The 15,370-nt window shown below is 42.2% G+C and overlaps 1 protein-coding gene across 1 annotated transcript; it reads right to left on the reverse strand.

Annotated features, from left to right (window-relative positions):
* Positions 1-2,615: 2,615 nt before the first annotated feature.
* On the reverse strand, positions 2,616-3,831 carry IRGM (immunity related GTPase M). Its single transcript, XM_043560309.1, is given in 2 exon segments — positions 2,616-3,554; positions 3,556-3,831. Coding segments are annotated over 2 exon segments (1,194 nt in total). The 5' UTR covers positions 3,811-3,831.
* Positions 3,832-15,370: the final 11,539 nt, after the last annotated feature.

Raw genomic sequence — 15,370 nt, forward strand, 5'->3', positions numbered from 1 at the left:
AGATGAGCAGATACCGATTTTTGTTTTGTTTTGTATTATTTGTTTCATTTTGTTTTTGTTTTCCATTAGTGGAATTAGGCAGTCTTTGTTGGGCCTGAGAAGACAGGGAAGTTTCCCGAAACAAAAGGAGTTTCAGCAGCTGCTTGGGAATATTCCTTAAAATCTCTACCTTGAGCTAGACTAGCCAGAGACAATTGGCTCTAATCATCATTTGTGGGTGGCGGCAGAGGCCATTCTGCCGCTTGATGAGTTTTCAATTTAGATGAACTTATATTTTGTTCTGAGTCAGACTGTAAATGCTGTAAAGCCATCTCAATTAAAGAACATAAAGACCACATTTTAATTTTTTAAATGTTTTTATTATTTTTTTTTTTGAGACAGAGACAGAGCATGAGCAGAGGAGGGGCAGAGAGAGAGACACACACAGAATCTGAAGCAGGCTCCAGGCTCTGAGCAGTCAGCACAGAGCCCGATGCGGGGCTCGAACTCACTGCGAGATCATGACCTGAGCTGAAGTCGGACGCCCAACCGACTGAGCCACCCAGGTGCCCTAAGATCAAAATTTTAAAGAAGTGATATCTCCATTTTGATGAGCATTCTAAGCGTTTTCATAATTAATCTCCATTGTTTAAGGTTTAAAAGATTTTTTCCAGACAGATTAGACCAATAGCAATGTTTTTTAACCAAGTACCCAAGCACATCAAAGGTTCGCCTTTTCATTTTTACTCATGAACTTCGCAATAAAGTACTAATTTTTTTTAAATAGTCATAAGTGTTTTGTTTATTTATTTATTTATTTTTTTAAGTACGAAGTAATTTAAAGTAAGATTTAGGATCATGAGACTGGGAATTTCCCATACTTCACTATCCCAAAGCCCGGACTTACCCGTCCTACCACTCTGCTTTGGTCCTCTGCGACTGTAAACCACAGTAGTCTCCAAGACTGTTTGCCGCGCTGTATCCTGCCAACTATGCCAAATGTTGCAGGGAGTATGGCTGGAGTCACAACATATGAGTCCACAAAAAAGTGCAGTTAAGTGAAGGTCCTCATACTGGAGGCGGAATGAGGCCCTGACTCCAGAAGGAAGCTTCTTTTTATTAGGATAATTGCTAAAGATTGCGTGCATAAAGTCAGCTAAGCAGTGTGTTAATCAATCCAATGGTTTTCAAAGTTGAATTTCGAGTTAATTGGTTTCTATAACACTAGGAAGGGTCAGGTGTGAAGGAGGATCTTCTTTAGGAGCCACAGCCAAGGTTCAGCTGTGTAAACATGTCCTAAGGCCTTGCACCTTCTCCAGCCCTTCCTTTTTGAAGTCTTTTCCTTTTATGCTTCTCTCCTGCATCTCCCACACATACTTAAACATCATAGAAGCCACTTATGAAAAGCCCCCAGCTAATATCATACTCAATGGGGAAAAACTGAGTGCTTTCCCCCTGAGATCAGGAACACAACAGGAATGTCCACTTTCACCACTGGTGTTTAACATAGTGTTGGAAGTCTTAGCATCAGCAATCAGACAACAAAATGAAATCAAAGGCATAAAAATTGGCAAAGATGAAGTCAAACTTTTACTTTTCACAGATGACATGATACTCTACATGGAAAACCCAACAGACTCCACCAAAAATCTGCTAGAAACTGACGCATGAAAAGTCAAAATCAGTGTACAGAAATCGGTTGCATTTTTATACACCAATAATGAAGCAACAGAAAGAGAAATCAAGAAACTGATCCCATTCACAATTGCACCAAGAACCATAAAATACCTAGGAATTAGCCTAACCAAAGATGTAAAAGATGTATGCCGAAAACTATAGAAAGCTTATGAAGGAAATTGAAGAAGACACAAAGAAATGGAAAAACATTCCATGCTCAGGATCTGGAAGGATAAATATTGTCAAAATGTCAATACTACCCAAAGAAATCTGTACATTCAATACAATCCCAATCAAAATTGCACCAGCATTCTTCTCAAAGCTAGAACAAAAATCATAAAATTTGTATGGAACCACAAAAGACTCTGAATAGTAATATTGAGGAAGAAAACCAAAGCAGGAAGCATCACAATCCCAGAGAGTCTTCATAAGACAGAAGCTGCAGGCTTTTCATAACAAAATTTTGGAACTTTTGGACATTTTATTCTTGCTGCATGTTCACTCCAAGGAAAGGGATCAAACATAGCCATAAAAAGAGGAGATAATGTTGGAGACCATCTTAAAGGGCCTACCAGTGACTGGGGCAGGTGAAAGTTGTGTGATTCCACAGTGTGAAGTGAGAAATGAAAGAACAGGGGACACAAAGAGGCATCAGAGAAATGATGTTAACGTTAATTGACAAGAGTATGACAGAGCAAGATTGTATGTCACACTGAGCATATATTTTCTTCCACCTTCAGATACAAACTAATTTAATAAATACAAGAAGTAGAACACATATTGGGGTTTCCTGACATGGGTTCAAAATGAGCAAGTCAGTTCATTTACTTCAAGCAACTTCGTACCAATGAAAGTGGAAGTGTTGAGCTCAATTGAGAATTCAGAAAGGGTACAGTATGAGGAGAGGACCCCAGATGTCCTGACTTTCCTCTAGAAGGAGCTGATGAGAAGTCACCTCTTCAGATGATGGAGTCTGTCAGGATTTTCTTCAGTATGGCCCTGGTATCCTCAGCAACTATCTCAAGGAGAAGTCTGTGTATCCACTTTCTCAGGCAGTTGATAATAGCATTACCTAACAGTGGGATGTATCTCAAAATTGAATATAAGTAAGAGGCTGTATTACAGTTCATGCAAGATAATTCCCAGTCCCCTCTGAGGACAGTCTGCAGATCCCTAGATTTCATAATGGCCCTGTATTCCTCCGTGGGTTTCCCCATGCACTGAGCCATCTGCTGGAGAGATACATCATCCACACCAAAGAGCAAGTGGTAGGCATTCAGACACTCCTCCAGATCATCTGCATTCCAGATGCCAAGGGAGTCCTGGAAAGACTTGGAGGCTATTTTCTTCTGCAAAATGGTCACTTTGTCATTAATGACCTTCTTATAAGTGTAGGACAGATTCTCTAGAGGACCATGGTACCTGATGTCAGAGACGTCTTTGTGCAAGATGTTCCTAAGCTCTGGGAAATCATGTGATAAGGGGTCAAAGCTGGAGACCAGGAATGTGATGGGTTCATGCACTCTCTCCTTCTGGAGAGTTTCCTGGATATTCTCTCGGATATTCTGCAGGAGTCGTTCCTCTGAGAGGGTAGTTGTGCTGAGGTCCCTGTCCAGCTTGGTCCAGACGATGTAGAACCTCTTTCCCATGCCCTGAATGGTTTTAGCAAGTTTCACGAGATTCATGCTGAACTGTTCAGATGCAATAATGATGAAGAAGTCATACTGGCTAAACTGCATCTCCTCCATATAGTTCTCCAGGCTTTGGGTGGCAGCCCCTGTGCCAGGCAGATCCCACAGCACCACATTGGGAAAGAGGGAAGAAGAGTAGCAAATGGGAGTCTGGGTGGTCCTCACCACCCCAGTGGGGGCTGATGCTTCATCCTCATGCCCAATTCCATCTCCATGCATTGATGAAGGAAGACATACCATTGCCGGAGTCTCCAGTTACAGCAATGTTCACTGGGGATCTGGATGCTCTCTCCAGGGTTCCCCTGACCACAGAGACCACCTCCAGCAACTTCCCTTCTCTCACAGCCTTTTCTATGTTTAAGGCAGTCTCCTTAGGTAAGAAGCTCCAGCCCATATTGTATTGCACAGCAGAGGTGAAGGATGTACGTAATGGGGTATGAAGGGATGGGGTGGGCTGTGTCATGTCACTAAGAAGTGGAGTGACCTGCAGAAACAGGAAGAACATGGGAGTTAGGAGGGCCAGGTACAGAGCACAGCAGAAGAATCATCAGTTTTGGTACCCCAAACTGAGGATGTCAGTTCCACACCCAATTCACTACAAAGGCATTTTGATTAGAAATAACAAGTCTCTGCAAAATGTTTTATAGTTTGTCAAAAATTTAAACATATTTGTCAACCATAGAAAGTGGAGAAATTCTACTGTTTGTGGCAACATGGATGGACCTTGAAAGCATCATGCTGAGTAAAATAAATCAGACAGTGACACAAATACTGTATGTTCAAACTCATGTGTGAAATCTAAAAATAAATTCATGGAAAAGAGAACAGACTTGTGGAGAGACAGAGGCAGAGGGTGAGAAGAGGGGCAGTTGGAAGAAGTGATCAAAAGCTACAAGATTTCAGTTATAAGATAAAAGGGATGTCGTGTACAACCTGATAACTAGATAACACTTCTGTATGATTTATAGGAAAGTTGTTAATGAATGAATCCTAAGAGTTTCCATCATAAGGAGAATTTTTCTCTCTTAAAAATGATTATTTATCTTGAGAGAAGGAGAGAGAGGGAGTAGTGGGGGCAGGGGTGTAGAGAGAGAGGGAGAGAGAGAATCCCAAGCAGTCTCCATGTGGTCAGCACAGACCTCCATGCAGGTCTCAGTCTCATGAACCATGAGATCATGACCTGAGTTGAAGTCAAGAGTAGGATGCCCAACCAACTGAGCCACCCAGGCACCCCTTTATTTCTTTGATTTTTTATTGTATTTAAGTGAGATGATAAATGTTAAGTGAACCTATTGTGATAATCATTTCACAATATATGTAAATCAACTCATCATGTTGTATGCCTTAAACTCAACAGTGTTGTATGTCATTTACTTTTCAATAAAACTGATAATAAAATTTAAATAGAGTTACCAAATTATCTAACAATTCCATTGCCAAGTGTATACCCAAGAGCAGTGACAACATACATCTATTTAAAACCTGCTTGCAAGGGCACCTGGGTGGCTCAGTTGGTTAAGTGTCCAATTTCAGCTCAGGTCATGACCTCCTGGTTCATGAGGTCTAGCCCTGCATCAGGTTCTGGGCTGACAGATTAGAGCCTGCATCCTGCTTCAGGTCCTGTGTGTGTCTCGCTCTCTGTCCCTCTCCTGGCTGTGCTTTCTCTCTCTCTCTCTTTCTCTCTCTGTCTCTCAAAAATAAATAAACATTAAAAATAATTTAAAAAAATAAAAAAAATCCTTCATGCAAATGTTCATGGCAGCATTATTTATAATACCCCTCAGGTGAAATTAACACGATTATCCACCAGCTGACCAATGGATAAACAAAAGTGATCTATCCATTCAAGAGAACAGTATTGGTCAGGAAAAAGAAATACAATGCTGATATCTGCTACAACATGGATGAACCTCAAAACTCTATAATCAGGGAAAGGAGACAGTCCATTGGATCATGTATGATTCTATTCATATGAAATTTCCAGAATAAGCTAATCCATCGACACAGAAAATATATTGGGGATTTCCTAGATCTGTAGGGCAAACAGTATGAGGGAAAAGAGAGGTGGCAGTCAAGAGGTACAGGGTATCTTTTGGATAATGAAATGTTTTAAATTTGATTATGATGGCTTTACAACTTTGTGACTATATTAAAAGCTACAGAAAACTTTAAAGGGGAGAAAATGTAGAATGTGTAATTTATATCCCAATAAAGCTATTGAAAAGAAAAGCAGCAGAGGTGCTCATTCAGGAGATGTGCACATTTTAGGGACTCATAGGAGACCATTGAGGAATGCTCTGCAGCTGTGGTGCCAGTAGTCATCACCAAAAGAGGTTATACACATGAGTGCTCTTGAGCCACAGAGCAGCATAAGGTTTGCTCAGTCAGGAGACAGGTAGGTACAGGTACACCTTCTCCCAGACTGGGACAACATGATGGCCCACTAGGGATATATGCAGGGAAGAAGGAAGCTTGTGCAAACTCTCCATACTCTTCAATCCTGAGGATCCACATATCCTGAATGCATATGTCTTCAGAGTCAAGGACAATTTAATTATTTTTTTAACAACACTGAAAAGTGCATTGTCTTTTCCCATTTTCCATGTCTTTCACCACTAACTGCATACCTGAGGAATCCTTGTCCCTCATCCACTTCAACATCTAAGTTAAAGAACCTTCCAAATAATGTCCTCCTTGTTTTTTAAGTCAGCACTTATGTTTTATATGATTGTTTATATTTGTCACTGTTATTACTATTATAAGTATTTATGTTTTGCCATGTACTTTCTCTTGTAAGCTGAGGCCTGTGGTAAGATTGCAAGCATTTTATAAGGCAGGACTGGGAAAAAGAATGGTTGGGATTATCTAGTGGCCTCTCCGCCTGGGGGCTACACACAGTGGTGGCTGGTGGACTTTCCCAATCTACAAGTTATGACTGATTGCTGTGGTGATTTCCCTTAAGATATATACTATCTCTATGTGTATAGATGCAAATTTTAAAACATTTTTAAATCAAAGCTGCCTGTTTGGCTGAGGAGTTTCCCTGTGAGCCCTAGGGGCCTTCTATTCCATGAAGGCTTCCCTTCCAGACTCATCTATGGGGTCTCCTGAGTCTGCTGGAGATCAGTCCTCACACCCAAGTACTTAGGTTTCTGCCTCAGAAGGAGTGCAGTCCTGTCTGTGGACAAATTTCATGTGACTGCAGGTCCTGAGGTGCAGCTTCTTACTCTCCACACTGGCTTTCCTCTACACAGGTGAGTCCAACTTGCAACACTGCCCTCCAGAATTCTTGGTGCTTTCATCCTCCATAAGGCCTGGACACACTTTCCCAATGAGGAAACTGCCAAGAGACCTGAGTTTGCAGACAAGCTGGGTCCAGGGTAATATGAATGCTTTCACGTTGAAAACCAAGCCCCAGTATACTGTCTTTTCCAGAAGGGAAGCCATGCTACCCACCTCAGAGGACTCCTTTGAGGGTTGCATGCTAAGATCCAGGTGAAGCTCTGGACAGGCCCTGCAGCAACCTCTTGGCGAATCCTCTCTGGTCTTATTAGGATCTCTGAGGAAGAGTTTTCTCTGGTTCTTCTTACTCCCTCCAACTCATACAACAGTGTATGAAGATTCTGATCTGTGAGTCTTTCTGGGCTGGGTCTTCTGCATGCCTTCTCTTGATTAATCTTCTCCAAGCTCTATTAGACAAAAATATTAGTATTCCTGGTTACAGATGAAGAAATGGTGTCTCACAGATGAGAAACAAACCTCAAATTGCACAGCAATGATTGAGGATCCAAGATTTAAACCCATAGTATGATTCTCTATTCCTGCTGGACAGGAAGGGAGGACATTCCTAGTTAGTGCTGAGTCTCCAACCCCAGGACCTGAAAGATTGCTGGATGCTGAGATGCTTCTCCTGGGGATGTGGGTTTCTCTTATTGCTATCAACTGCCATTTATTTTTCCCTGGATGCATCCTTCCTAATTTGGGAAGAGATTGGAAATCACAGTCCTCTCTCACCTCCTATCCTCACTACACATTAAAGAAGACCCACTGATTTGAAAATGTGAGGAAAAATCCCAGAGTGTCCCCACTTCTCAGAAAATGTTGCAGGGAAATTGACCCTCATCAGGAGATAGAGATGTCTCACGAAATGATCAGGTGATTCTGGGACTTCAGAGGGAGGGAAGCTGATGGATTATGATGTGATCACCATCCTATCTGCTTGGGGACAAGAGTCCCCTAGGGCCTGGGGCCTGGGCCCACAAAATATTCAGTGTCCTCCACCAAGGGTCCCTGTGACAAACTTGAGGTACAATAGATCAGTAAGGATGATGTCTTCTTCTGCGGGTAGTAGAGATGGACTGAGACAGAATGAATAACTTGGTGGTGAGGCAGAGCACACATGGGCAAAGCTGCCTAGAAGCTAGAAAGATGGAGTTCTGCTCTGGGTCAGACTGAAAGAACATTCTGCAATAAGAATACCTAAGAGTAGCCCTCCCTTGCCCTTGTACTCAAAGCCTTCTTTAAGACATCTCTTGACTATTCTCTAAAATAGTCTTGGTTCTTGTTTATGGGGGATGTAGAGGTTCCTGGAGGTCTCAACTACCATTCTGGCTTGAGAGAGACAATCTCCTGGGTGAGTTCCAGGCTCGCTGACTTTTTTGTGCAAAGGGGTTTCCTTTGTCCATGAGCACACTATGTATTTTAATTACCTATAAGTTTGCCCCTACTATGGGATGGGGAAGTCCATATGTCCTTATCAGCAGTCCTGTAGGGCCCAGGTCAGCTAGAACACAGGAACTGGGCTAGATAGAGCCCTTGAATCCTTTTCCTTGTTTGTCTGAATCCCATCACAACCTCCATATGTACCCATCTCACCTTGACCCCTCTGATTTCTCTATTAGATCAATTGTAAAACAAACAAACAAACAAACAAACAACCCTGTTTCCAAAAGTTTAAAGTCCCAGAAAGTATTGTTTTATCCTTTGGTAGATGGCAGGCATCATTAAAATACACTTGTGGGGGCAGGGTGCTTGAGTGGCTCAGTCAGTTAAGCATCTGACTCTACTTCAGCTCAGGTCATGATCTCACAGTTTGTTAGTTTGAACCCCTCATTGGGCTCTGTGCTGGCAGCTCAGAGCCTGAAGCCTGCTTTGGATTCTGTATCTCCCTTTTTCTCTGCCATTTCCCTGCTTGTGCTCGCTCTCTCTCTCTCAAAAATAAACTTTAAAAAATAAAAAAATACACATGTGGGTCTTACAGTAAATAATTCCCTAAACTCTGCTTTGTGCCCTTAGTGCCCAGCAAGTCTGGGACAATTTCTTTCAAATGAATGAAGCACAATATGCCATTGTATACCCTTCATTTAGTGGTTGACAGATGATGTTCGTTCCTAAATGTGTCATCTGAAATGATGAAGCCAGCTCCTCCACACCCCTTTGGAAAGTAAGTAGGACCCAGAGCAGTGTATGAACCCCTGCCCCACAGTGGGTATAGGAGGTGAGCACAAACCTACACTTTTCCAGACCATTTCTGTGACCATGTCTGACCCAACCATGGACTTTGCACATGTCTGCTCACCTGAGCACCTGTGTTGACTTGCTGGGGGGAGGATATTGAGGCTCCACTGCACCAGCCACAGGTATCTGTCCCCTACTATCTGCTCATCTTGTCCCTGTCCTGCACCTGGTGCTAGACAGCCCCTGTACTTTGGATGCTCTCAGGGTACTTAAAGCAGTACTGTGTTCATGTCACTGCCAGGCCAGGGCAGGACAGGGTAACTCTATGAGAGGTTGCTGGGTCTTCCAGGAGTGGTCAGTGTAAAAGTGTTGCAGGACATTGAGGCTCAGAGCACTGATCCAGAAGTTGAGGAAAGGCCATCAGAGATCAGCCTGGGATGCAAGTGACCCTCCACACTCACTTCTTACCGATCATATTCATAGTAAGGACCTCTGAGAAAAGAAACAGGCCTTTATTGAGAGAGCCTGAAGAGGAGATTAAACTAGAGAGGGAGTTGTGCTTGGATGGAGAACTGGACCTTGTGAGCAGATCTTTCAAATTATTCTGAATGAGACCAGCAGTAAGAAATACATTTCACATAGGAACTACGTAAAAACTCAACACATATACATCTACATGCATACACCTGAGGAAAGAGTTTACCAACAGTTTGCCTACCCTCATTTTAATATACTGTGTTATATAGGTATAGGTAAGTTTTTTGAACCCTTGTAATGCACCAAATAGATTTCATGATCTAAGAAGCAGAAAGAAAAACACTCATTAGTGCATTTCCTATGCAGAATCCTATATAGTTGATGCCATGCCCAATTACCTTGAGCTATGAAACAGGGATCAACCTTGGACCAGACTAAAAATCTGAGGCACTAAGGAGTTTTTTGAACTTGTAACCAACGTGGTCCAGCCCCACAGTTTCCCCATTTTAGCTTAAAAGGAAAAGGGTGAAGAAAAATCAACATATTGATTTTTTTCTAGGAAAGTATAATAAATGTCTGCATCATCAGTGGGCATGAAACTCAAAAAGAACCAGTCTAGGGAAATAGTTTTGAAAAGACCCCCTCATTAACTTCTGTAAAGAATGGATTTGGTGCCTACCAATGGGGACAGTTTCTCCAATGTAGATACACATGTGCATTTTTATACATTGTCTAAGGTCTGTTAGACACTTTGTCCCTGGAACCCCACCCCAAGTCCCTATTCCATAGAAGGTCCAGTCAGTGTTCTAGATTAACTCTCTGAATTCCAGGCTACTCCAGAAATTGCCATTATTTTACATCCTGCTTAGACTCTAAGAGATATGAATATCAAATCTCTTTGATATGAATATGAATGGCAAAACATGCTCTCCTTTTCCAAACCTGATTCCCATCAGAAGACTCCCAATGCCATGAATATGGAGGTGATAGGCACATTGCCTCTATGCTGGAGGGCTGCATCGGTTTGGAGCAGACCAAGCATTTGGTTGTTATATTTTGTCCCTGAAGAATGTCAGAGAGGGGCCCTGCTGTGAATATTCACTGAAATGGATAAGCCAGTCCACAAGCTCTCCTGCCCTTGTGTCAGGTTCCATCTCTCATGTCTTTACACTAGCAGGGTTATTTAGTAGCTAGGTTGGTTTGTAGGAGCCCTCTCACTTACCTGCTTCAGTATGCAGAGGGTGACTGTGATCAGGCAGCTGTCAGTGGTCCTCCTGGCATGTTACCCCTCCTTGGGAAAGGGTCCAGTTCTCAGGCAGAGACAGTTCCAAAACTCATTCTAGGCCCAACTTACTCCAGAAGAAAAGAAGGGAGTTATGTTGGGTTGGGGCGTCCTAGGAAAAGACTAAAGAAAAGGACAGAAAAGGAGTTGGGAAGTGTGAAACTTCAGGGTTTTCTTCGCTAGTGCTGTGTGATTTCTGGGTAAAGGTGATAGCAGGGCCCCAGCCACAGCTTGAGGGAACTGAGGGAAGGCTATTTTCAGCTTCTATTCCTGGAAATAACTCCAGTTCTCAAAACAGGGGCAAAAAAGCTCCACTCTCTCCATTCTGGAGGGTTCGGACACTGCAGTATCTTCCTGAGGCTTATGCAGGATTATTTGAGCACCTTCAGTACAGAGGCCTAAGGAAGGGGGAGGGTCTCTGAGACAGACGTTGCTGCCTCCTACCTAGGATTTTTCCTCTAATGACAGTGCACAAATAAGGAGAAGTTCACATTCAGCTCCTGTGAGGCTGGCCACTCAGATGGGTGGAGACACTGCCTGCAAAGTTGCTCTTTGGGGTTGCCCAACATGCCCAGCTCAGTGGCTTACTTGCTTTGACCCCTAGAGATTGAAGTACAGATATTACATGCACTAGCTGTGAGATCATCTGGTGTCAATGCACCTGTCCCAATCAAGCGAGGGCCTGAGTCCCAACACTGTTCACTGCTGGACAGCTATTTAACTTCCTAGTAATTGTCATATCCTCATTCTCATGTGGGAGCAGCAGGGAAAGCTCCCCAGGGTGTTTGTGTGCCAGAGAGAGGCCTCAGGGAAAGGGTTGTGTGACCGTGATAGGGTGATAGGGAGGGTCTGTTTTACAAAGTTTCCACCAAGATTGCAAATATCCATAACAAGTAATGAAATCCGTCTTTGACTAAGAGATTGTGAATTTGGCATTTTCATTCTTGATTCTTCCCCTGTGTTGGAAAAAGACAGCTGACACATTGATGAGAGAGAAAGCAAGGATCATTTTAGTGAGCCTGTTGCAAAAAATTTGACCAAGAATGAGGGCTGCTCATAGTCTTCCTGGGTAGGATGATCTGAGGAGAATGAGGTGTAGCTTCCCTCCTGTGTCCAACACCATGAAGGAGGTAGGAGGCCTGTAAAGTCTGCACTATGTCTGCCCTGAGATCCCATTAGCTTGGGCCATCCGCAGACCCTCCTATCTGAGAGACATTGATCACACCAGGCCCTCAGCTGGATTGCAAACATCCTAACTTCATGAATCCTTTTCTACCCTTGCAGTTCTCCTACACCACACTCCTCCATGTAATGGGGGCAGTGGGAGGAAGAAATAAGAAAGGCTAACTGTTTTCCTGTCTCTACTGCAGGTATCTTACTGAGCCAAGGCAGGGGAGATTTCCATTCTACTGGAGTCTGAACATTGTATATTACACAGACTGGACTTCTCCTTGCCCGAATGAGACCAGAAGAGAGGGTATTTCCTAAGCCATTTATTACTATAAATGCTTTCCCTTTTCTGAACAGGGGGAATGTAACATTACCCTCACAAGCATACTTCCTGATGTCCTAACATTGACTTAGGAGCAGCAAGTTTGATTCTGGACCCTGAGGTGTGTATAAGGGAGCATCAGACCCCAGCCCACTGGGTACTGTAGACACTGCAGACCAGAGCCAACCAAACAGGGCAGCAGCCCCAGAGTGAGTTTCACACACTGTTGGGGAGCAGCCAAGCCCTGGGGAGCCCCCAAATGTAAGTTTTCTGTCACTTGCTACAAAGAGCCCTATCACTGCCAGGATACCTGAGTCTCAGAGGTGTTTCTTACCTTACTACTGAGGGCTGTAATTGGCTGTCTGTGTGTGTTCATCTGTATCCAGGGCTAGTTGTCAAGTTCATGTGTGAGCTTGCATCTTAGCCTTGAAGCTGTTTCTACCTGGAAATTCAGTCTCTCTTGTCCCCTTTTTCCTCCCTGAATGGTTTCTCAGTCTTTCTCCCATCATTGCATTGATTGTCTCTCTATATCAGACAGAGGATATTTTTTCTGATGTCCCCAAAATATGTCAGGGCAGAGTGATTCATGACTAATTACACACTAAAAAATATACACAGCAACAATATGAAAAGAACTGAGATATTTATCTATTTAAAATCTTTTACTTTCTTGTGTAATACAATGACCACCTACACACTGAACAATCATCCAAAGTAATAGAACATCTGTAACAACTTACACCTCCCTCTCTTCTTCTATTCACTCCAGTTCTGTCCACAGCCCCCAAGTAACAATTTCATGAAGTATATGTTTATTATTCCTTTCTTTTATTTGCCGTGTTATCACTTACATATGCATGCCTAAACAATACATTGTTTAGTTTTCTTGAAGCTTTACTTAAGGGGTAATTTCCTGGTTATTAGCATTTAATGTCAGCACTACACTAAAAGATTAATTCTTCTTTTTGTAGCCAAGTCTCCCTCCTTTCAATGCTGTGTATCTCAACTGATTTATTCATGCTTTGTTAATGACTAACCTCTTTTTTTCAGTTTTGCAGACTGGTGTTAGGTGCACACATCCACATGTCTCCTGTGCATTATTTTTTGTTTTGTTTTTTTTTAAGTTTTTTATTTAAATTCCAGTTAGCTAACATACAGTGTAAAGTAGTTTCAGGTATTTTATTTACAATGTAGTGATTCAACACTTACACCCAACACTCAGTTCTCATAAGAAGTGCACTCCTCAATCCCCATCCACCCGATGCATCTGCCTTCTGGTAACTATCAGTTTGTTCTCTCCATGTTTATAGCAGCATTATCTACAATAAGACATTATAGATAGTGCCACTATAAACAATGGTGTGCATGTATCCCTTCGAATCAATATTTTTATACGTTTTGGTTAAATACCTAGTAGGGCGATCGTAGGATAATTCTATTTTTAACTTTTTGAGGAAACTCCATGCTGTTCTCCAGAGTGGCTGCACCATTTTGCATTCCCATCAACAGTTTGGAGGGTTCCCCTTTCTCACATATTCATCAGTTCTTGTTTCTTCTGTTGTTGGTTTTAGCCATTCTGGGTGGTGTGAGGTGGTATCTCATCATGGTTTTGATTTGTGTTTCCCCATCTATCCTTTCACTTTCAATTAGTGTCTTTAAGTCTAAAATGAGTCTCTTGTAGGCAGCATATACATGTTTTTTTTAAATCCATCCTGATACCCTATGTCTTTTGATTAGACCATTTAGTCCATTTACATTCAAAGTAATTATTGATATGTATACGTATTTAGTGCCATTTTGTAACTTGTTTTCTCATTGTTTCTCTGTCTCTTTCCTGTATTTGCCACTTTTGATGTCTCCCTTATACTCAAAACTCTTTGGTCTGGCACATGATGTGGTCAGGGGTTTGTACCGGACTTCAGGGAGATGGGACTCTTGCACTGGGACAGAGGCTAGCTGACTAAGAAGACCACTCCTACCAGAGGGCAGGGGGTGGGTCGTGGTGTAAACAAGTTAGGCTGCCAATATTGGCTTTGTGCTGCTTCCAGCAGTAGGAGCTGTGTGTATGTTGAGGTGTGGGAGAAGGAAATGGCACAAGGAAGCTGGATTGTTCCGGGGGAGGATTCTGTCCTAATGTCCTCTCAGAGACATGCCCCAAGAAGACCAAAAGATCCCTTCCCTGTGTGCCACAGGCATTCTTCACATCCCTGTTTTCCAAGCTGTCTGCCCTGAGTTGTTTCCCCGCCTTCTTTCCAGAAGCAGGACGATCAAGCCTGCTGACCTTTAAAACTCCAGATGCTGAGCCCAGCTTGTTGCAAGAACTCAGGATATTTAACCTCTCTTGTTTTCCAAGTCAATGACTTTGGGAAAATGTTCTCCTAGCACATTCCCCTATGTGCTGCTCTCGTTCTCTCTCACCCTTCTCCATATCGCTCATGATCCCTTTCTCCCTTAAACCACACACAACTCCCTTCTTTCTACCTTCTTCAATGTGCCTCTTCTGTCCCTTTAGCTCTGGAGCTTGTTCTGTATGTCTTCAGGTTGATTTCTGTGGTATTTAGGATGATTTATTAGTTATCTAGTTGTGTACAAGAGTAGCCTAGTGTCTGCCTACTCCACTACATTCTATCTCCCCAAGACAATATCATTAATGAGAATAGATGCAATTTTTTCCGGACAAAATGCTAGCAAACAAAATTCAACAGCATATCAAAAGGATCATACATCAGGATCAAGTGGTATTTATCCCTAGGATTCAAGCATAATGTCACATGAGCAAATCAATTTATAGAATACACCACATAAATAGGATAAAGGATAAAAATCATATGGTCAACTCAGTTGAAGCAACAAAAAAAGCATTTGACAAAATTAAATACATTTTTATAAATAAAATGCTCAGCAAATAGTGTATACAAGGAAGGTAACTCAACAAAATAAAAGCCATATAGGACAGGGCCATAGCTAACATCATACTCAACAGTGAAAAGCAGAAATCTTTTCATCTAAGATCAGAAACAAGACAAGGATGTCTGTCACACCAATTCTATCCAAAATAGTACTGGAAGTTCTAGCCAAAGCAGTCAGGCAAGAACAGATATAAAAATAATCCACACTAGAAAGGAAGAAGTACACTGAACAATTCCACCAAAAATTGTTAGAACTAATGAACAAATTTAGTAAAGTTTCAAGATACAAAATGAGTATACACTAAAAATTGACGAGCTGAAAGACAAATTACGAAAATAATCTCAATTACAAAAGCATTAAAAAATGCCACCCATAGGTGAATGGATATAGATGGTGATATATATA

The sequence above is a fragment of the Prionailurus bengalensis genome, chromosome A1 (genome assembly GCF_016509475.1).
Source record: "Prionailurus bengalensis isolate Pbe53 chromosome A1, Fcat_Pben_1.1_paternal_pri, whole genome shotgun sequence".
Lineage (NCBI taxonomy): Eukaryota > Metazoa > Chordata > Mammalia > Carnivora > Felidae > Prionailurus > Prionailurus bengalensis.